The 23484-nt window shown below is 51.2% G+C and overlaps 2 protein-coding genes across 4 annotated transcripts in view; one reads left to right on the top strand and one right to left on the bottom strand.

The window, feature by feature from the left end:
* ADCY2 (adenylate cyclase 2) overlaps positions 1 to 5746 on the top strand; it is a 394262-nt gene extending 388516 nt beyond the window's left edge. For both annotated transcript variants that reach the window (XM_032415329.1, XM_032415327.1), the window contains exons 24-25: positions 665 to 789; positions 4938 to 5746. In XM_032415329.1, the coding sequence (XP_032271220.1) occupies positions 665 to 789; positions 4938 to 5090 (278 nt within the window). In that variant the 3' untranslated portion in view covers positions 5091 to 5746. The remainder of the gene's footprint in view (positions 1 to 664; positions 790 to 4937) is intronic.
* A 3434-nt stretch (positions 5747 to 9180) lies between these two features.
* On the bottom strand, positions 9181 to 23400 carry CUNH5orf49 (chromosome unknown C5orf49 homolog). 2 transcript variants are annotated; one of them, XM_032415359.1, is made up of 3 exons: positions 23150 to 23395; positions 11420 to 11536; positions 9181 to 9644 (listed from the first exon to the last, which is right to left on the bottom strand). In XM_032415359.1, exons 1-3 carry the CDS (start codon positions 23297 to 23299, stop codon positions 9465 to 9467), a joined length of 447 nt encoding a protein of 148 aa, XP_032271250.1. In that variant the 5' UTR covers positions 23300 to 23395; the 3' UTR covers positions 9181 to 9464. The 2 variants fall into 2 exon arrangements, with proteins under 2 accessions (XP_032271250.1, XP_032271251.1); XM_032415360.1 differs by lacking the exons at positions 9181 to 9644; positions 11420 to 11536 and adding an exon at positions 11543 to 12785 and having other exon boundaries at positions 23150 to 23400.
* Between the last annotated feature and the right edge of the window lie 84 nt (positions 23401 to 23484).

Here is a 23484-nt window from a genome sequence, read left to right on the forward strand (position 1 = left end):
GAAGCCTTGTGCATGGGACGCTTGTGGCAGAGATCGGATGGCAGCGTCCTTACAAGTAGGAGCCATGGAGCCAACTGTCTCTGCCATCTACCACCTATCTGATGGCGCCGTCCTCCGCTTCCTGCCCTGAAACCGGAAGTGATGAAAACAGTACCCCCCCATTGGCTGTTGTGAGAACCACAGGAGTTTTTACATGTAAAGCACGTGAACAGTGCATGGCAGGTAGAGAACACAGCTCTGGTGTTTGGCAGTGGTGCATTCGGCAAGATGGCGGCAGAACCCAAAAGTCCCACAGCAGCAGAACTGCCGGTGAATGCACTCAGTGTAGCTATTTCAAACAGAAAGACGTATATTTCAAAATTAACATTAACAACTATTGGAAGACACAGTGATCATCTCTTGTTTATGATCCTATAGCAACATAGGAAACTATTATGGTTAGTTTTTTTAAAGTATAACCAACGGAATAATAATGATAAATGGGCACATGAGCAAGAATCAAGGTTAAGAAGGGAAAACAATTATTTTTCTTTGCTTTAGAATCCCATGGGTTGGGCTAATGTTTGTTTAGTAACGATAATTCAAAAATATCCTTGTAAAGCTTTTCTGTTTAAGACGGTCGCTGTAACTTGAATCTCGTTCACCTGGTTCTGATGTGTCGCAGGTATTAACCATGGACCTGTGATAGCTGGTGTGATTGGAGCTCAGAAGCCGCAGTATGATATCTGGGGCAACACCGTAAATGTGGCCAGCAGGATGGACAGCACCGGCGTACTGGACAAAATACAGGTAATTCAGTGTGCTCTGTCAGCATCGGCCAGTTCTGTCCTCTCGGAAACCATAAATAAGTGTGATAATTATGATTATAATATATTAAAACAAAGAACCTTGGAAGTTACTTAAATCTTGAGAAAACCTTGAAACATGTTGACATTGACAGAAGTCCTTTTTTATTGGGGGAATGTTAATTGATTTCTGCACTCACTATTAACAATAATATAGAGATGTAATAATATAAAGATTATTGCCTTTACGAAAGTCAATGATCGCAACAACCAACATAGCAGTCAGATACCTGAGCGTGAAGTCAGGGCAGGACCTTTCCCTCCTCTTCTGTCTTCCAGCCCCAGCACCTTGAAAGGCACTTTGCAAGGGAGAGGGATGGTATAACCAACACCAGACATAACCCCCGGACTTCCTGTCCCGGAGGCTGAATTGGGAGGAGGCGGGAAAAGAGCCCACTGGGGAAAGATGAGAGGTAGGATCCCGGGTGATACGTAATAGCAGTGCCAAATCGGACCAGCATGGATTTGGATATCTAGAATGATGTGAAAGCGCAGAATCCCCCCAAAGGAGGATGCTTGAGCATGGTGCCAGACACCTAGAAGGAGAGACTGACTCCTAATGGGAAGAAAGTGTGCATGTGTGTGTCTATGTAGAACTTTCTATTTGCCTCACCCTAAAAAGCAGTGGTTCCACATTTCACTGCAGCTTTGTTTTATTCTAGAAAATAAATTCTTGCCAAATGGCAAATTAGTATGAAAACCACTGGACACAAGTAATAGGCTTTTTTTTTTTTTTTTTTTTTTGCTCCCTCACTGAGAATTCTGTCAGTCCCTGTTCTGTGTGCCTTGGCTTGTCCAGTGTCCTCAGGGAACCATGCCTCCTCACATCATGGTAGAGATTTAGAGTTCTCTATTGACTTCTGTGGGAGAACCCAGCACCGATATCATCAAGGGTGGGCTTCTGCTCACTTGCCTTTCACACTCCCTACCTCATTCATTCAAGAGGATTCCATTTCTATGAACTTCCTAGAGCATATCCTTAATTTATATGGAATGGGACCAACATTACTTCTAAGTGTTCATCTTCTTTCCAGCCAGGTGACTAGTCAACCGTTGCTGAAAGTGAGCAACCGAGCAACAGAGAGGGGAGAGGTAGAAAGTGACGTGGGTGTCCCAGCCAAACTGCCGTTGCCAGGGGAAAGAGCCAGTTGGCTGTGCTCACGAGAGCCAGTCCAGATGGAGCTCTCACAGAAGTGGGGCTGAGCGGTGGTCAGTCCGTGGAGACGGCCCGCTTGCCTCCCGCGAGAGGCACCATGTCCCGATGGCACCCCGGCCTCTCGGCCTTCCTGCATGCATGTCCCCGGCCACTCCCCTTGCGCAGGGATGGTCCAGCAAGCCTGCACAACATGGCGTCTTCCATTTGGTGTGGGGAGGGGGTGCTCCCACCAGACACCCTTCCCACCTGTAGGCCACCCTAGGCCCCCTCCATGCCCCTGGAACATTCAGAAGATGAATGGTGGCCTTAACATGCTTCACGACTCTCCAAGTGGTTTTCAAATACTTGGGATAAGTATCCAAAACAATTTGAGAGAGGCTGGTCGGGGAGAGTGCTCCCCCCTGGAGCTCGTAAATCCCCCTCCAGATCAATGCTTCACATGAGCCTGAGCTCCTGTGTGTCTCCAGGAGGATATGGGGCATCGTAAAGCTCCAGGTGATTTAGGGCTGAGCAGCCCCCGGGATGTTCTCTGTGCACTCGGAGCCCGGAGGAGACGGGACGGGGTTCTGGCTGGCAGGAGAGCAGCTCGTCCGCAGGTCTGTGTGTGTTCACGCAGCACGGCTGCTCGGAGGTTTGTGTCCAGCGGATTCCTTCTCCTGAGGGCACGGTGGTCCCTCCACCCCCAGTAGCTCTGCGCTTCCTCTTATGTGCAAGAAAAGTAGTGAGATGCCAGGAAAAATAAATGGTGCTGAGATCATTACAGAGCTTCTCCCGGGCCTGAGGAACAGGTTCCTTTGATGAGAGAGCATTCCACTCGCACCGTGCCTTCTCGCCTGGAAGCCCAACGAGCAACAGAGAGAGCCCACGCGCCACGCATCCAGGCTTCCCCTGGACTTGGAGGAATACTAGCCGGCGCCCCCCCGGGAGACAGCGCCCTCCTGCTCGCGCCACAGCGGTCATGTGCTTGGCGCTCCCCATTCCAGCGGGTAGCTCACGGAAGCGTGGCGATGCTCCACGCCCATAAATGAACCCCCGAGGCTCCAAAAGATGTGTGTGTTCTCTGGGGAAGGTCAGAAGTCAAAGGCCTGTAGGATTCTCTAATTCTGATGACCCCTGAGGACTCTGATCAGGAGGACGTATCTGTTCTCTGAGTTTCTCGGCTACTTCCATATTCTTTCGGTTCTTATCCAGGATGCAAAGTCCGTCCTGGGCTGCTGGCTTCAGCTGTCCTCCCCCAGGACTTGGACCCAACCCTAGGGGACGGGAGGACGTGAGCATCTGGCACCTGTGTCCCCCTTTCCTTGCTTTGGTCATAAGCGTCCCAAGGACCCACACCGGTCCCTGTGCTAGGGGCTGGCCATCGGGTCAAGTTACAGGAAGACAGAGTGATTTTTCTAGCTTGTTCCAGCAGCCTGCTCTGGAGATCTTTATACCACGTACTTCGTCCTTCTTTCGGGGGGCCCCTGTGTACCCTCCTGGGTTCTCCTGTGGTCCTGAAGTGCTCCTGCCTTTGCCCCCGGCAGTATCTGTCCCGGACACCTCTCTCAGCCACCAAGCCCAGGAGGCCGTCTCAGCGCATGGTCCCCCAGTGATGCCTGCTCCAAAAGCAAAATTGTGCAGTAGCCTTGCTGTGCTGTCCACAGGCCTGCCCAGCACACGTGTGTCACCCACATGCCTGAGGTGGCCGGGGACGTGTGACCCTCCCCCCCACCCCGGGGCAATGTCCATTTCCTCTGATGAAGTGGGAGGAAATCCCACCTCCTCTGCTTTCTCACACACTTCCAGAGCAGCATTAGCAGGAATTTCTGGAAAGACAGCTCCCTCCCTCTCTGCTCAAGACCCTGATATCTCCTGGGAGGCCCAGCTGGGGGCCCTGTTCCTGACAGGAGGGTCTTCTCTCACCTCCGGAGCTGAGGCCTATTCTTAACCGAGTTTGTTCCCCCCCACCCCATTCTCTGCTTGAGAAAGCGTCTTTAGCAGGAGGCTCGCCAGCACTAGAGCAGACGGACCCCCGGCAGGCCCGGGCTGCCGTCCCCAGACGTGGCTCCCGAGGAGAGCGCAGTGCACGCTCAGGCTGAGATGGTACAACCCATCTCCCCTCAAACAGGAGAGCCATCCTGCGCGGAACTTCACTGCCACGTGGCCCAGCAGGACCCGAATGCGATTCTGCAGTTAGGCTCCCTGCCGCATGGGGCAGTGGCAGGAATCACCCATCCGTCCCATCGAAGGGCTGCAAAGGAGGGGCCCAGCCGTTAGCATCTCCTGTCAATTCAGTGAAGGGAGGAAACTTGCAAGACCTGACCCGGTGTGTCATGGCCAGGCTAAGGCTAGTGTGGACCCCTAGTGTCCTTTTATTTTTATTCTTGAGCATGCGGCCCAAAGCGTGTGGCCCTTTGCAGGAACCCACAGTCTCCCCAGGGTGTGTTCTCCCACCTGTATTAAAATCTCTTATTCCTATTTATGATTTTGTGAGATGACGTTCGTGACCATTTATAAAGATCATCCAGAATCCCACCACTCCAACATATTCTGATTTACTTTCTTTTTCCCTGGTTTCTTATATGTGAATATGTAACCGTCACAAAGTTGAAATCATAGCGTGGATCCAGGCTTCATGCTTCCTTTGGGGTGAAACAAACCTCCTTATGTCACGGTCTCATCCGCGATATGGATCATGACAGCCTCATGGTTCACTTCACCCTGGAGCTCGCTTGACTTTTAGGTGGTTCATAGTCTGTCACTGTCACAGCACAAAACCACACATTGTCCTTAAAAAGCTCTTCCGCGTTATTCTTTCTCCTAATTTCTCAGGAGTGGAATGAATGGGTCAAAGAATGTGAGTGTCTTTTGGCTCTTGATCTTTGTGGTCAAATGACCTCCCAGAGGCCGTGTGGCGGAGACACTGACCGCTTCTTCATCTGTCCGTGTGCTTCTAGGTCACCGAGGAGACAAGCCTCATCCTCCAGACCCTGGGGTACACGTGCACATGTCGGGGAATAATCAACGTGAAAGGCAAGGGGGAGCTGAAGACTTACTTTGTAAACACAGAAATGTCAAGGTCCCTTTCCCAGAGCAACTTGGCATCCTGAAGAGCTGCCTTCATTTTGGCAAGAAGACTGTATTTTCGGGAAGGTACAACGCACTTTCTGACTGCAACTTTTGTCCCTCGTTTTTGATGTGCGTGCTCTGTTCTGTCCTATGGAGCCTCTTCAGACTCGTTCCTGTGACCCCGGTGGCATACCGTTTGGTGTCTGACATGTGCCAAGGTCGTTCTGCCACTCGCACTGTGCTTACTCCGGAGCAGAAGGAAAAGGAGTGTGTGTGTAGGAGAGACGCGTTCGACGCACTCACAAAGACGACGGACGGGAAATAAACAAAAATTCTTAAGGCAATAAAACTAGGGGGTGTATATTATCTTCCGGTGCATGTTCTTTTCTGGAAAATATGGTAGCTCGCCAACCGCATCCGCTAGTCTGGTATTAAAACACACAGTATTTGTGAATAAGTTGATTCCTGTCACCCCACATGGGATTTGACTGTGTTCGCCCACGTGTCCCATCGCCAGTGGCTGTCCACGGGCCCCAGCAGGATCCGTGGTCCTGCCGCCTTGCTCTGTCATGTCTCGTGCCATCCATCACCAGGATTAGTTCTCACAACCTAGAACCAGTTTTGTACCAAACGCGTCTGATGTTTTGATGCCATTGTCTTTTGTAAGGTTGATTCATTAAAAGTTTTATGTACTTTGGTTTAGAGTCCGTATCTTTACCCACCCCCCGTTCTTCCCTCTCCTGCGGGTTCCGCTCCAGAATTGGGATTTGTTTTCCATTCTCCTGCTTGACGGGTGTTGCAGAAAGAGCTCCCGGGAAGCGAAGGTTGAGCTATCTTTGAGTAACTCAGATCAGGACGAAGCCTGCGATGCACATCCTTGACCCCGCCGCTCCCTGGAGACGCTCGGTGCTGTCATGCGGTCTGGTTTGCACTTTGGCATCTCTAGAGAGCATTTGCTGGGAAAAGATATTTTAATAGTGAAAGGATCCTCTACCAGCAGCAACACCCTCTCTCTCCGTCCGAGTTCCCTGGTCTGCCTTAATGCTTTGGCACAGCCATCGGCCGCCGGCTGCGGGGGAATAATTTGGCACTGACTGTGTACATCAGCAGCCCGCACAAGAGCTTGGACTCACCGGAAGAAGCGGCCAGGCCCCGTAAGATGCCCGTTACGTCTGAGGAGGCTCAAGACGGCACAGAGCCAATGTTACACATGCTTGACGAGAGAACACTTGGGAGATTTTCTTCATGTAAATCCAACCCTAGAGTTTTGGGGCTTTTCCTTCACATAAAGAAATCGTACTTTGTCAAAGGGTGAAAAATAGAGCAATCATGCGTAATCTGATGTTTAGAAGCAAAACGGCAGATGCACGCCCGGCTTCCCCTCCCAGCTCAGGGCAGGCGTCTGTGAGCCTTGGGGGTCCCCGATCTGTCAGGAACAGCTTGTTCCTGGGAACTCAGACCCGGAGCACGAGCCCTCGTTTGATTCCTGACTGATCGTTTATTGGCTGTGTGACTCTGAACATCTCTCTTAATTTCTCTTAGGGGTATTTCCTCGTTGATAGCTTATGGGATCGGGTCTGAGTGAAAGAGCTAAAGACCGGGAGAGAGCCTGGCAGCTACCCAGAGCCTCCATGCCAGGATTTTGACTCAGACTCAGGTGAAAGCACTTCTCGAACCTAGTAACCGGCCTCCATCACCCAAGTGGGAATACAGCATGACTTGGTCCATTGCCTGCCTCAGTCAGGAATATTTTGATCCTATAATTGCATCTCAGCATTGGCCTTGATACACCTAATTCTCATAAAGGTGACCAAAGGAAGAAAGCTAGTGTAAGGGCATCTGTCTTTGCTCTAACGGAGATCCGGACTAGGAAGGCCTGGGGTTTCAGTGACCTGAGACTGGCCTTCTGTATCATTCGTCACCACAGTCGGCAGCCGTACCCCGTGGGTCCTTCCTCCCTGAGAGTCTGCAGCACTTGTCCCAGGCTGCTTTGTCACCTCCCCTTAGCGGACACTCACAGTTGAGTGGCTTGCCAAGCGTGCTTAAGCATGGCTGTCTGCCCCCACCAAGGATGTGCTGAGTTTGGTGAAAAGAACTCAAAAGGAAACTTGTTTTTTCCCAAAACTATATTGCCGGGCTTACCAAACAAGACACTTTATAAAGCAATCAAAGTCATTATCAGAGTCCACCTTGCAAAGGTCTGCGCACACATGGATTGCTCAAAGTATGGGCCCCAACCAGCGGCAGCAGCACCCCCTGGGGACCTGTACATTTCCGGGCCCCAACCCAGACCCGCCAAGTCAGAAGTCCTGGCGGTGGGGCCCAGCACACGCACTGTCTTTAGGGAACACGTTCTCCAGGGGACTCCGGTCCACAATCTGAGCCCCCCTGTGCTTTCCAAATGAGAAAGCGGGTGCAGAGAGGACCAGGGGCTTGTTTAGAGCTTCCCAGCGATCAGTGACCAAGACGAGCCTAGAATGCAAAACAGCCTGCTCCCTAAATCTGAAAGCGTTCCTCCTGGTCAAGGCTTCATAAGCTCTGGAACTACATATATTCCTGTGAGCAAACCACGCAGATGGCCGGGCAGCCCAGTGACCTTGGTAGCGAGCAAGCATCTCTCCTCAACGTTCTCCTTAACCTCCGAGTCTTGCAGAAAGCCCTCTCTCAGGAAAATGCCTTGCGTGTAGTCCCATTAAACCTGCTGCATTTCCTACATCTGTTTAGAAATGTCTGCCTTGTCGCAAATCCTCCACGTTGCCCCTTGTCCCCAGTTCGTTATGCTTTCTTAAGGACAGCCACCACTCTGCCTTCCAAGAAAGATAGACTAACCATGGAGATTGGATACATCAAAACAAATTCTTTTATTCTGTTTCTCTTTTATAAGGTGACTGACTGGGCGCTTATTGGCTTTTAGCTGTAGAAGTCAAGATGCCAACAGAAATACATTTAATTTTCCCCTGATGCCTAACAAACAGGAGACCTTTCAAAACCTTGTCCAATTCAGGCCCTGCTTTTTAAAAGTAGAAGGTTAAGGGAGTAAGATCTGACTTAAAGTAGCTGAAAATAATTTAGTTTGACACAGACTTATTGTAGTCACTTTCAGATGAAGGCATTTCTTAGAGATGCCTTGTCCTGCTTGGTAGTCAAAACTGAAGAAAGTAATTGATAAAAATTTCCAAAATCCAAACTTGATATATTTTTCTATTATATTATTATAAAATATAGCTTAAGGTACCCAAAGGCATCCCAAATAAGCTACAGCTATGTGTTTGGGAGGAAAAATAATAAAAGGCACCTACAAGTGAAAACAAAAAAATTTTTTCAAAAGAATAAAGAAACACGTAGGGGTCACTTGGCTTGAAATTGTCAGTAAGTCAATGTCATATGTCCTTAGAGAATCAAAACAATAAAACCAGCCATGGGGAAATCAGCAATAAAATTAGTTAGATCACCTGCTCATTAACCACTAAGCTGTGGGAAATGTAATTGTGATAGGTGAGGGATGATTTCTTTCAAGAGACCGATTCATTAAAAATACAGCCGATATCTTAATACTTGCAAAATAAACATTTCCAACTAGGGTGAGAAGCAGGTCTTTCCAAAATGAAAACTATTCACACGAACTGTCCTGGGCTCTCGTGTCTGCATTTGGACCACTGAGTCCCACACACACTCCTCACGGTTTGGAACTCCCACTTGAAGAGGAAAGGTGGGCTCCGATCGGTGAAATGATGGGCTCTGTGCCCATGCCGCTGGGAAAGGCAGGAGCCAGAATTTTACACCAAAGCCCAATCTCTTCCCAGGACCTGAGGCGAGGAGGGACAGCGGCATTACTGGCCACAGAGACCACCCATCCCTACCAGGCTTTTGTCCTCAACTGTGCAAACTTGTGTTATTTACAGCTCAGTCCTCCGGGGCGGGGGGGTGGGGGGGTGGGGGGGATGGATGTTGTAGGATCTAGAGCTCAATTATTCCAAAAGGAGATACCATTATATCTCCTCCTGGAGGAAGGCAGACTCAGGCAGCCCTGGTTTCCATAGCTGGTGAGAAAGGGTGTGCACGCCCCTCCCGGGAGCGCCCCCCGGAGCCTGGCAAACCAGAGAAACAGTGAAGAGAGTCACCAGACCACGGTCAAGTGGGAACACTTTTCCTTTTATTCAGGTGCTCACAGTGGATCAGTCTCTGGCATCATTTCAGCTGACAGGATCCCACGAGACGTTCATCACAGGTGGTAAAGGCCTGTGGCCAGGGTCTTCACCACGGCCACGTGAGGAAAAGGGGCTCCCGGGCCCGTCCCCCCACTGTCCAGGCGCAAGCGGCTCAGGCCAGCTCCCTGACCCCAGTGAAGGGGGGGTGCAACAAGGTCCCGGCGCTGCCCGACTGTGCCACCCCGCGGTCCGGGCCACAGCGGGGCATCAGGCTGGAGAAACGTGCCCGAAGCCGGGCGTCTTGATGCCAGGGATGCCGTTCTTCCTGTAGAAGTCAGCCTTCACGTGGTTGGCTCGGCCGTGGTCCCGGTGCAGGGGCTCCACGGGCTGCTGTATGCGCCTCCCGCAGACCGAGGACATCAGCACCCCCACGGGCCGCTGGCGCTCCTGTCCGGGGTCACCAGAACACGGGGTCAGTGCACACCTCCCAGCTCACACGACCTACCTTGTGTCCTGGAAGCCCGCTCTGCCTGCCGCCCCCGCACACCTACACTCCTAACGTGCTTCTTAATGCCAGGGGGGCCGCCTAAACTATGTCAGGCCCTGTCCCTCGTGCTCCGAGCCCCTCATGGCCCCCAAGTCCTTCACGTCATTCAGAGGAAGGGCAAAGAGCTTGCACCGGCACCAGGCGCCCTCTCACCCCCCTCTCACTTCAGATGGTGTTCCTCTCCCCTCCCTTCCCTCCCGCTGTCCTCCTGCCTGCCTCACCCTCCCACCCCCCACCTTGTAATCTCCCTGCCCCCCATCTGCCGGCACCCCCATCTTCCCTGACCCCCCATCTCCTCAGGCCCCCTCATCTCGATGCCCCCATCTCCCCACACCCCCCACCTTCCCAGCCCCCCTCATCTCCCGACCCCCTTCCCTCCCCAGCTCCCCAGTCTCCTCTCACTTTCCCTGTGCCCCTTAAAAGGCTTTATTTCTCTGCACACCACTTACCATGACCTGGAATTCAGTTCCCTATGTATAGGACGTTTATTTTTCTATTTCCTCGTAGGAACGTCAGCTCTAAGAGGACAGGGACCTTTTTCTCACCCCCTCTATGCTCAGTGCACATGGGAGGCACTCAGGATCTGGGGCGCAATACAGCTGTTCTCATGACAGGAAAGCACTAGCCAAGTCACTGCCAACTTGGAATGAATTCACATAAACAAAAGCAATAGGAAGACACCTAATGTCTGTGACTTAAGTAGTTATACCTCATAGCTCACCACTTAACTTCCCATCGAAATAAAGTTTCCCTGAAGTGTCATGGCACCATTTTTTTTTCTTTTATATTTTACTTATTTATTTGAGAGAGAGAGAGACAGCGAGAGAGGGAACACAAGCAGGGGGAGTGGGAGAGGGAGAAGCAGGCTTCCCGCTGAGCAGGGAGCCCAATGCGGGGCTCGATCCCAGGACCCCCCAATCATGACCTGAGCCGAAGGCAGACGCCTAACGACTGAGCCCCCCAGGCGCCCCCAGCATTCTTAACAATAGCAGCCACAGGCAAAACCCCGCTGACCGAGAAAGAAATCCCAGCAGAGGCTCTTACGTTCCGATCTCTGTGCCTTGTGGAAAAGATGATATTTACTCAGCACCTGGCTCTTAATAACCATGCTGTCCTCAGATCAGACTCCGTGGAGACCGTGTCCCGAGTGCAGGAAGGCACCAGGAGGGTCTCACCGCTAAGGAGACACCCAGCCTCCTGGCACCCGACACCTGCCGTGGCGCACACCTCCCCTCCCTGGGGCCTCACACAGCTGTGCGGCCGACCTCAGTCCGAGCCCTCCCTTTCAGAAAGCCGCACACACCCAAATGAGGAGCTGCCCGTACCTGGAGGCTGGAGGCCGGGACCTAAACTAGAGAGCATGTTCTTGTTATTCTCCCAGGGTCCATGGGAGAACTAGGACAGCCAGGACTCAGAAGTTAAGCAAAAACCTGCTTTATCTGTTGAAAAGAACTTCTTAGTTTTGCCTTCATTAAGCTGTTAACTAAACCACAGAGTCACAGAAACAAATACACAGAAGGAGAAGAGAGGGAACTGGAAGCGGCTGAGTCCAGCCCCGGGGGCGGCGAGGAAGAGGAGGACCGCCCGCGGGAGTCAGCACAGCACGCTGGTAAACAGAGATGCGCACACACAGCTAATCTGTTCGCACTTGGTCAGCAGTGGGTCTTCACGTTACCTCCTCGTTCACATGAAGTCCCAGGCTTTTTGCATGTTCTCTGTCGTCTCGGTGCAGTTTCTGGTCGTAGCCTGGGCTCTTGTTAAAAACACAGTCGTACAGGGAAATGACTCCTGTCTGGGAATAAAAAGAGAAAGCCAGGCATGGGCTCACTGGACGGCTGGGCCACGGAAATCCTCATGGAGCTTGGAAGCCAGGCTTCTCCCTGATGGACAGTGGAGATGTGCAGTCTCCCGTCTGCACTGAGTATGTGCTCAGGAAGATCACCCCAGAGCAGACCCTGGACGACCAGAGCAGGTCCCCGAGAGGCCCAGCGAGGTGGGGACATCCCTGTGGCTCTTTTTCTGCACCTCCTACAGACCCCTCCTTGATCAAGGCACTTGACCCTCCCGATCTCTGACTGTATCACTAGGACAAAACCTTAACATAACAGTAATCCACTCAATATGCATGTTATTCTCCTTCATTTCCACCTGTCTTGTATTTCTCAGATTTTCTGCAATAAGCTTGTACTGCTTTAAAAAATTAACCATAACTGAACACTGAGACAATATAACCAAACAGAAGTATCTGTAAGTTGCTGCCAACAGGTGGGCACCTAGCACAAATCCCTCTCCGAAGAGACAGAAATATTTCCTTTAATCAGATGTGGTAGCTCTAACAGATGTCATTCATAATGCATGGATATATATATTTGATATATAATATATGTACATTTATAATATATGCACATACATCAGATATAAAAATACGTGCACACGCAAAGCTTTGATGTATTAGAAAATTATCACGTAAACAGCTTTCATCTGAAATATCTCCATTTTTTTCATCCCAAATTTCTCTTGATATAAAAATTAATTTGCTTTATCTGGTACCTAATAAAAGGAAAAGAAATCCATGTGTTAGCTCATCTTTAATCTTCACGTGTAAGTCAGGCCTGTCCTTTATGTTCCTCCAGCCGAGGGCCCACTGCCCTGGATCCTCCAGCAGTAAACTGAGACTCGCCGTCTCGCCGGTATTTGGGGTCACAGGGCGTCTGCCTGTGCCTGCTCGCTTGCTTGTTTTCCCGGGTAGCAATGCTAGAACAATTTCCTCCAACTGCAGGACGCGGAGGTAGAAGCTAAACAGTGAACAGGATGCACGGCATGGGTTTGGTCTGCTGGGAAAAGTGGACCGCCCATTCTCGCCGACTGCGGGGCTCAGCGCGGCTGGCAGCAATGGAAATGGCAGGGTGTGATGTGGCTCCAACCCCATCCTTGACAAATCCCTCACGGGTCCCCTGTCCTGTGCCAGAGGTGCCGCTCCTGCTGGGGGAGTCGGGAAGATTGCTCAGACACACGGCCACCTCCCTGGTGCAGTTAACTACCTAGTAAGGAAAACAAGGCGAGCTTTTAGGATTATTTTAGGTTCCCAAGAATTCCAACGGCAACACGCCTGTGGCACTTATTCACCTGCTTTGCCCAAGTTCAGAGTCATTCCAAGTGACTTAGGCAGGAGCCGTGGCTTTGGAGTCTGTGCCCCGATGGCCATATAATGTGCCCTGAAGCTTGCAGGAGCTTCTTGTTGGCACTGTCCTCTGTCACCTACTGGACTTCTGGGTCTGTTCATGCACTGGGTTGGCTGGCCCTGGCCTTCACCTGTCCTGAAGACCACCTACAGTATGCTCATACACCCGGGTTAAAAAACAGAAAGCCCAAATCAGTGGGGCGGAGATACCTTATTCCACTTTGGGTACTGTAAAAATCGGCTAGCTATTTGGGAAAAACAATAAACTTGGATCTTCACGGCACATTTATCATCAGAAGTCAATTCTGGATGGCTTAGAAAAACAACTGAAAAGAAAATCCATAAGGGACCTCCTACGCATAAAAGTATTGGGGAAAATGTCACAAAGAAAATATCAATCACTTTGGTTATATAAAAATCAGACATTTGATAATCAAATAAAATTAAGACTTTTTTTAAAGCCTGTAGGAAGGATGGAGAAATCTCAGTATCTTGAACATACAGTGTGTAGGAGGTAGGATGTCCGCAGAAACTGGGGGCATTGGCTGGGGGCTTGCTTCTAGCCTGGAGAGGTTCAGCACACCTTGCAGCTAGCCTTTCTTGGGAAGCCACCAGGCCAGAGGGCCCTGCAGTGACACACAGAGGCTCAAGCACACCACGCACTCTGCCGGGATGGTGGGACGTAAATTCCCCAAAGGTGGGAATGCCGGCCTCTGCAAGGCGAGGCACCACGATGCAGACCCTTCCTTTTGGGGTTCAGAGCAGAGCTCCTGGCCCGGCCCAGCTGAGCCCAGCAGGCCGACCCAGACAGCAGCTAAATACCCCGTCGCCACCACACCATCCCCTTACAGGGATTTAAGCTGGGCTCGTGGTCACAATCTAGATGTCCCATTGTCGCCAGAATCCCTCTGGCCTGGCTGACCCTGTGAAATGAGTGTGTTTCTGGGAGTCTGCAACAGAAAGACCTACTCCCCAATCAATCAATCAATCAATAGAATCTTTGAAAAAGAAAAAGACGAGCCGCAGCAGCACCTGAGAAGCAGGTTAGTTCCGGAGCGCCTGCCCATCTTGCCATCTGCTAGAGCAGTCTTTACGAGGGATCTCACTGCACCCACAGGGTGTGAACAGGGTCTCTCTGCTGTGCAGGGATGTTGCGTATCTACCACTTTCCAGAGTACAAATGAATTTTTCTGTCACTGAGAAATAAGGGGGGGAAAGTCCCTCATCAGGCCGGCAGCCTCACTTAGCAATGTGACTGTCCATTTCCAACACCTAATCAGGCCGAAAATCTGTTTTTTCCTGGATGTTAATTATTAAACTTTCTTCTTTCTTTTTGTCTTTGATCCCTTCATGGTTTGAAGCAAAATCGCGTTAATAAAAACCAATCTGGATTTAGATGCTATCACAAAACAGAGCTTCTGGGTTCACTGGTGTTTTGCCATTAAAATCTCTCAAGAGATTTCCTCTCTCACGCGTATCATTGCTTTTAAAAAACAAAGCAAAATGAGCCCATTTATTTTCTCTCTGGTGATCTCCCTTTGTCCCTTTGCATTTTGAGTGTTGTTAAAATGTAGCATGGTCTCGTTCTGGGTGTGCTGTCTGATCACTTGCCTTCAGTTCCCCCAAGGTGACCCGTACTCCTACCACCGCAAATAACCCCTCTGCGGCCCTGGGCCGATGCCGTAAGAGTGGAGACCTTCACGTTTCAACCTCCAAAGTACATTGCTCTAACCATCGGACAAGGCACCCAGCTCGGCTCCAGGACAAAAATAGGGGAGTCCCCATCTTACAGGAGACCGCAGGCTGAGAATGGAAATAAACTCATTAATTAAACAATTCAAGGTAGTGCCCACGGAGCAGCAGAGGTATGCACAAAGTACAGTGGCACCAGAGAGGAAGAACCCGCACCTGCCCGACTCGGGCAGGAAGTCCATGTGGCTGCAGTCAGCACGGGAGGGGCCGCCCCGCATCCGTATGGCTGGAGCCCCAGGGAAGCCCCCTCCCTGCATGTTACGGGTTGAATTGCATCCACCAAAAAATTCATACGTTGAAGTCCTAACCCCCAGGATCTCAGAAGGTGATTTAGAAATAAGGGCGCTGAGGATGTAATTAGTTAAGGTGAGGTCATACCGGGGTAGGGTTGGGCCCTTCATGCAAGAGCACTGGTGTCCTTATTTAAAAAGGTTCAGAAACCGACATAGACACGCAGAGGGAGATGATGTGAGGAGACACAGAGAGAACAGGGCCATCCACAGCCGAAGGGGAGCGGCCTGGAGCAGACTCTCCCTCACAGCCTCCAAAGGAACCAACCCTGCCAACACCTTGATTTGGCCTCCGGAACGAGGAGACAGTAAGTTTCTGTTGCTTAAGCCCCTGATCTGTGGTACCTTATTATGGCAGCTCCAACACACACACTTGGCAGCGAGCAATAGCCATCTTTTGAACAATGGAAAGTAAGAATGGAGCTAACGCATTCTGCTCCAAGTAAACTGAGTCAGTAGACCATTCAACCCAGACAACCGGGTTGGTCGACATCACCAATATTCAGTTCTGCTCTACTCCTGACTCCACAGAGGGTTAATCTCCTCTGCTCCTTTGGGCAACTGAAGCCAAGTGGCCAGTTCTCAGCAATGAACTATGAGTGGGGGTGACATGGGACACCAGGTAGAAGCCTGTGGGGACCCCTGAAGCTTCCTGTGAGTGTTAGCAGCTTCCTCGGCGGTTGGTGAGTGACTCTCGTGGGCAGAGCCATCCCTCGGATCCCCGCTGGACTTCTAACGTGAGAAATAAGCCTTATTTGGGGCATTGAGACTTTGGAGGCTGTTGGTGACTGCAGCATAACCCTGTTTCTCATGCCTAAAGCAAGCAGGTACCTGAGGAAGTCCTGGCTTCTACCGCCTCCAGCCTACAAGGGCATATCTGCGGGTCCCGCACTTCTGTGCCCAGTGCCCCCCAGAGGGGTTACACACACTCTCACACCAATAACAGGAGTAAGATCTCCAGCAAACTGGGACCTGAGTCCTGTCTTTCCTCCTCTCTTTAAGATCGTTTAAATACAAATGCACTGTTATTGTCCTTTCAAACGAGGTAATAAGAAAAAGGAAATTAATACATTTTTACCGTGGTACTCGGGCAGGGGTAATGTTATGTGCTCACTGAACACACTTTCTCTTCCAGAATAAACAGAAGACCACAATCACCAGGTGCCATCACAATTACGCTAGGGCCAGGTGACAAGCTCTGGCAAAGAACTGTGGGGGAAACCAGCGAGCATCACCTTCTAGGTGGTGGTCCATAAGAGCTCTCATGTGCCCTCCATGCTCTCCCCTGGCTCTTTGACCAGCAAGTTCAGAGGGTCCAGTGCAGGACTGCAAGCTCCCAAAGATCCGCACGTCTGGGAACCACTAAAAGGAGCCTGGTTTCCCAAGTTACTGGGCAGGAGAAACACACATGAAGAAAGAAACACTCTTCCATTATGTTAACGTTTATATGCACAAGGCCAGTGGTGTGCTTATGTTAACAAGCAGCTCTCTGGACAAAAAAGACCTGACTCGTAACATTTGCTAATTTCCGCAGTAGAAACATTTGCTAATTTCCGCAGTAGAAATACTCTCACCGTGCCTGATTTCAGGCTTCCAAACGAATGCAGAGTTCAAACAAAATGCTAAAATGTATGAGCAGGGTCTGACACGCCGCCGGTTAAGACTCTCAGGGTTCAGGGTCCGTTTGCTTCCAGAGCACACCCCAGCCTGCCTGGACCGAAACGGTAATCAGGCTGTGATCAGGCTGCGTTCATTTCCTCTCTTAGTGGGCCTAGTACTGTTACCTCTCATCCGGAGGGTTTCAGGCACTGTTTGCCTACCAGTGTGTGACCTACTTTTAAAAAAATGACAATTCTCAAGGTGATCCAAAAGAGTTTCCTTTGATTCATAGGGGCCTCATTTTTACTTCTGGTAAGTCTAGTGCTTCTCCCCAGGGGGGTCCAGCGGTATGTGAAACTTAATGAGGACATTTTCATTAATTCTAACATCATTAAAAATTCCATTCTCAGAAGGACTGTAGCTTGTCAAGGATATGATGTTAGCTCTTAAAAGGACAAGAAGAGCTCTTCTCTTTGGTTCCTCTGTGGCAAAGGTTCTGTTTCTAGATCTAAGGGCACAAGTTTGGGAAATGGTTGTAACTTTTCCAATAATCTGAAAATTTTACCAGTTTAGTAAGAATCCTATCCTAAGCAGCCTTGTTAATGCGTTTTTTTCACTACTTTTAAGGGCTCTGTTGCTGCCCAAAACCAGAGCCCTAGGACCTGCCGCCTTACCCGAGTTGAAGTGAACAAACAGCCACCTTTGATCTCATGTGTAATTCCTCCTGGAGGTGTCTCTGAGTGAGGGGTCTGCGCAATCTGTCGCCAAGAGGAGACCTGGTACTTGTCCCGGCTTCTGCTGACACCCGCGCCCTCACGCCCCCACCCCCCAGCTACTCACATCACTGAAGGAAGGCTGAGCCACCGGTGCTGAAACCTGGCCACATATATTGGGGATAATGCTGTTCCTTTTCCTGTGTCACTGTGCCCCTCAAAAGGGGATGACTTTGAAAAAAACGTCTAAGATACGGTGTTACGTGAAAAGGGCAGGCTGCAAATACAAATGCGCAGCTGTGTGATCTGCGTGTAAACGTGTTCTTTTAACCACAGTCAGACAGCGCCGCGTTCATGTGCGCACAGCGGACGACCCACCGCTCAGCTGCTTCGGCCCATACGGAGGACGTCGGCTAGAAGGACGCGCGCACGGCCTCTCCCCTCACCCTTCCTCCCTCCCTCGGGGTACCCTTCCGCTTGCTGAGCTCCACCTGCCCTGGAGGAAGACATTCAGCCCCACCCCTTGCCCCCACAGACCTCCAGTTTTCCGTCACTGGACAGGGAAGATGCAGCTAGCCGCCTTCAGAAGAAGCAACACCGTCCACCCCCAGTGTTGGTCCCTGAGGAGCAGAGCAAGGCCAAGGAAAACCCAGGCAGCAGATAATGCCAAAGGGAACCTCTGTCTAGTCTAAGAGGCTAATCTTGTCAGTGACTTATCCTGGTTTAAATAAACTTCGCATCCCATTCCTGCACGCCTCCTTCATTCACTGCAGCCGGTATTTATGAAGCGCCCACAATGAGACGGGCACCGTTGAGATTGCTTGGGACAGAACCATGACGACAATAATCCCTGTCCTCACGAGCTCAGACTTCAGTGGAAGAAACAAGCAGCAAGATAACTAAGTAAAATGTTTAGTCAGTTGATACTAAAACATGCCCAGGAGGAAAAACGGGCAGGGAGGGGGAAGGAAACGTCTGTGGGGGGGTGCTCATAATTTCATTCAGCAGACACTCATTTTTACTGCAAGCATGTGGGTGCAAGGGTCTGCCTAGATTTTAAGAGGTAAAGGAGCACCAGAACTGGAGCTTACTGCTCCTCCAGAGCCCTTAGGAGCGGCTGAGGTTGCGTGGCAGATTGCTCCGTGCCTAAGGATGAAGAGGCTCCATCTCGGAGGGGTTGGGGGGTGGCGGGCTCGTACTGAACACCTCCTATACACTGGATGCGGGCATCTCTGGACAGTCCACATGCATCGTTTTATCTACAAAGTGCATGGCTGCATTCGGTGAAGGGCAACTCCCTGATCAGGAGGGTCAAGAAACAGCCCCTCGCCTCCCTGCCTCCACCATACACCAAGAAGGAAAGTGGGCTAATCTCACTAAAGCTAGGGTGAGGCTTTCTGAGCCAAGCTTCACCCGAGACACAGCTATCCACAATCCGGCTTACCATGAGGGAAAGCATATTCTAAAACCACCTAAGAATTTTTTTTTTTTAATGTAGCTCTTAAACGTTGAGAAATTTAATAAAATCTTTCATAAAAGGCCATTGTCCTTTGACTTAGCTTTTCCATTTCAGTGGCAGAAATGTTGCGTAAGGCAGAAGAAGGAAAAAAAGTAATTTAAAAACATCACTGAACTGAATCTGCCTTGCTGCCATCGGAACAATTTTATAGGAAAAGCCCCCGCTGCCAGAGCTCCCTCGGGGGCAGTATGGGAGTTGATCACATTTTAGCTGGCAGCTTTAGATGACAAATTTGTCTCAGGATCCAAGGCATTACTGGGCCTTAAAATAAGTGTGCTGCATTGAGCGCCTGAACTCTGGGCTCTTCCAGGGGAGATGCCTTAGATTAGAAGCCACCAGAATGACAGTCAGATTACCTGCCTCACCTGTAAATCTCTGACAGCAAACAAGGGTGAGGGATCTAAGACACCGGCCGGAAACTAACCTTCAGTGAAAGGAAACTCGAATGACCACTAACAAAAGCAAACGGTAATAATCACAGCCCTACTTACATGGGGTTTCCTATGTACGACTGTATACCCATGATTTAAATTAATTCCCATAATCGCTCCATGAAGCTGGGACTGTTTCCTAGAAAGTGACACGGAGGGTCTGTGACTTGGGCAGTCTGCTCAGCTGGTAACGGAGCCAGTATTTTTACCCAAGACTCCTCGGCCTGTGCTACTAACTGATCACTGAGTGTGTCCCACAGTAATTGACTTAAGAGCTAATTCTGCCAATTTCTTCTCAGCTTTGGGTACAGCCTGGGTTCACAGTTAACTGAGAGGCAGCTGAGTCCTCTAGCAAATTTGTGATACAAAGCTCATCCTCTTCAGTCCAACTGATCTCACGGCAGAGAATCAGCTTCTGCAGCCCCCCAGCCGATTAAGTACTAGTTCATATAATCCCCAGGAGCATGTTATTACCATTGGTGGCTATCCTGTAAATGTACTTTGAAATGCCTTTTGTTTTTCTTGCAGCCTTTAAGGCTCTTTTATTCAGGTGTTAATATTTCCACTACATCATTTTCTTCTGTGTGACACTAAAGACTTCAGGATTTGAATTTGCTTGTGACCCCAGTTATCAAAACTGTACCGAATTTTTTTTTTCATAAAGTCTGTTTTGCATTCATTCATTCGAAGGCCCATTCCTACCTTCCAGGGACAGTAATCTCTCAGAGCAGGGGTTGGCGGACGTTTTGTGGAAAGAGACAGATAGTCACTGTTTTAGGCTTTCAGGTCACATGGTTTCCTGTTGCAACTACTCAACTCTGGTGGTAGCCACAGATAATACTAAATGAATGAGCATGGGACCGTGTTCTAATAAAACTTTATTAAAAACAGGTAGTGGGCCAAATTTGGCCCAAGGGCCTTTGTGTGCAGACCCCTGAATTAGAGGGGCATACTTCTTGCCTACGCCTGATTTCCTTCTAAGTACAGAGCCGTGGGCACCTCACACCTCAGGCATCTCTCTGCGTCTTGTCCCCAGAAAGGTAGAGTCACATATCAGATTGGTGCATTTAGGAAGAATAAACTGGACCTGCCATGTCCAATTCTGCTCTTTTCCTGTTGGCAGTACCCCGTCCACAGGGGGTGGGGGTTCAGCTCTGCTTTTTCTGGGGCCCAGAGCTGCAGTGGCCGGGTAGGTTATATCTACCCGATTCAGAGCTACAGTGTCCGCAATCAATTTTTACCCAGAATTCTTAGCAGGAACCTGCAACCTGGCTTTTATCTCTGATAAATATGTATCTTGACCCCCATCTGTTTTAGTCTTTTATTTCTCCATAGTCTCAAAGTGGTACTTAATAGGACTCCTCAAAGGCACACATAAAATGATGTATTTGTAAATTTTTTTTCATTTTGTCAGGAAGCCAGACAAAATTTATGTTCTCTCAATAAAACAGCATGGACCAACTTTAAGCACGGAGATTCCTGGCCTTTCGGCTGGTTCTCTCATGCTGTGCAGGAATGCTCTGCATGAATCATAAATTGGCAATGATACAGGTTTTGCATGCTTAAATTGTAAAATTCATTTAATACATGAAATTATTTACAGATAAAAGTTCTTTCAAAACATATTGCTCATGGGAGGAAAAAATATGAGGTCCATAGTGGCAATGAGGTGGGGCACCATTGCTCAGAATCTCCCCAGTGTTAATACCTGGTGGATATTCGTGCTTAGGAGCATAGGCACCAGGGCTGCAAAGACAGCAGTGCTGCAGATGTCCCCTTTCTTCCTTCCGTCCTCCCGTCCTCCCGTCCTTCTGTATTGCTCAAAGCCAAACAGAGAGGTACTAACAGATATGAGATCCTCCTGGCCAAGGGTTATGTGTTAGCTTGCTCGGGCTGCTAAAACAAAGCACGCAGACTGGGGGGTTTAAACAAGAGAAATGTACCATCTCACCATTCTGATGGCTGGAAGTCTGAGATCAGGGTGTCCACAGGGTTCGTTCCTCCTGAGGGGCGAGGGGAGAGCTGTTCCCAGCCTCTCTCTTTGGCTTGTAGAAGGCCATCTCCCCGTCCGTTCCCACCATCTTCAATCTGTGCGTGTCTGTCTCTGGGTCCAAATTTCCCCTTTTCATAAGGACACTGGTCATACTGGATGAGGGACCCTCCATGACCTCACTTTAGTTGGATTACCTCCATAAAGACCCCATCTCCAAATAAGGTCACATTCTGAGGTGCTTGGGATGAGGACTCTAACATGAGAATTTTAGGGGGACACAATTCAACCTGTAACAGTTGTTTAAACTAGAAAGCACGGCTTGTGTTTGTAAGACTAAGCTCCATGATGTTCTCTTACATTTCCTGCATGGCAAGTCCTCCAGTGTGCGCTGACCTGACCTGAATGGGGACTCACCTGGGCTCTAGGGCTTGTGGGTGGGGAGGAGGAAAGGAAAGGAAGGATGGATTCTGTGGGAATACCTCACACATCATGAGGGAAAGACCTCTGTCCTCCCAGGCACTTGGCTCACCTATACCCTCCCTGAGCCACTCACTGTCTCTGCAGGCTGAGCATAATGATTCCCCTGCACCCTGAACCCCAAGACACACTGGAGACATTTAGGGAAAATGGCTTGATGAAAGGAGTAGAGGACTCCTGACAAGTTCTGAATTTGATTCTCTTCCTTTGGGTTCCTTTCCAGCTTCTGTTTCAAAATGGCCTATATAGACTAGCAGGCTTTCCCCATGAGGCCCACGTGCCCGCTGCAGCCAGGTGAGAATCTAATGAGGGCTTCCTGCCCTGTGCTCCCCATGGGCGGCTGTCCAGATCTGCCTCGTGGTCACCTTCGGTTTGCAGGGGGCTCTCCAGGGGTGTCCGTACCCGTGACTTTCTGGGCACGGTCGCTGCACTGAGGGCTGTCAGGCTGACCCCACAGGGAGTCCTGCCTCAGTCCACTGCACAGCCCTGGCACTCCCGAGACCCTCTCCCAGATCCAGGGCAGAGGGGTCACCTTGCTGCCCCTGGTAGTAGTTCTGGAAGCCCAGAGGCTCCCAAACCCTTCCCCTAAGAACAGTTGACCTAACCCACCCCCCAAATAGCTCAGGACACCAGGCTGAGCATCCTCACACCCCACCCTACCCTGTATGCCTTAACTTACCCAGCGCCTCATTCCAGCGAGCATGCCCCCCACCCAACACACACACACACACACACACACACACACACACACACAGGGCTCAGCCCCGCTCATTCTCTAGGTGAGGGGGAGGTCCACCTTACTCTTGCGGTCCTGGTAACTGTACTCTTTGGGGTCAAGGTGCCCCGGAGGAAGACGGCTCTCCCACCTTCTTTCCCCCGTGACTCTGATGTCTCCTCACGCCCCGCCCCTGCGCCCTCACAGGCTGCGCACACCCGCACAGGCCCCCACCCTCCACCCCTCACCCCCCTGCAGCCCTGCCCTAGAGTCCCACGCCAGAGTTGCAGCCCAGACCTTCGGACTGCCCCGAAGCGTAGCACCGGCCTGCAGCCCCGCCCCATCCCCCCTCCCCTGGCCTTCTCCACAGCCTCGGTCCCTAGCAGTGAGGCCCCAGTCCGGTCTCCCGCAGTACAGCTCCACCCCAGCCCCACTACGCCGCAGGACGGCCTCGGCCCCATCCCGCCCCTCCTCCCGCCCCCTCCCCGGCTCTGCAGCCCCGCCCCCATCCCCTCCGGCCCCTCCCTGGTAGTGAAGCCCCGCCCCCATCCCGCTCCTCCAGCCCCTCCCCTCTCTGCAGCCCCTCCCCCATCCCCTCTACCTCCTCGCCCCGCCCCTCCCTGGCAGTGAAGCCCCGCCCCTATCCCCCCGTCCTCTAGCCCCCGCCCCGCTCGGCTGCCCCTCCCGCCCGCCCGGCCGCGCCCCGCCGCGCAGCCCCTCCCCGGTGCGGCTCACCTTGGCCTGGCGGTAATAGTAGCTGTGCTCCTTGGGGTCCAGGCGCCGCGGCGGGATGTAGCTGAAGGCGGACAGCGCTGAGAGGGGCGGCGGCCGGGGCTTGCCCCGCAGCGTGGCGGCGCTGAGCTCCTCCTCTTCGTCGTCCTCCATGCCACCCCAGTGAGGGCTCGCGCCCGCCGACGTCCGGCCCAGTCTGCGCGCTGCCAGCAGCCGGGCGTCCGCGTTCCGCGTTGCCTGGAAACCGCGGCCGCGCGACGCCAGGAGGGGTCCCGCGGCGGGGCGGGGCCGGGGGGCCGCCCTCCCCCACTCCCGCTGCCTCTCTTCCGCGCAGCGCC

Source organism: Phoca vitulina, unplaced genomic scaffold (genome assembly GCF_004348235.1).
Source record: "Phoca vitulina isolate PV1807 unplaced genomic scaffold, GSC_HSeal_1.0 scaffold17, whole genome shotgun sequence".
Classification (NCBI taxonomy): Eukaryota; Metazoa; Chordata; class Mammalia; order Carnivora; family Phocidae; genus Phoca; species Phoca vitulina.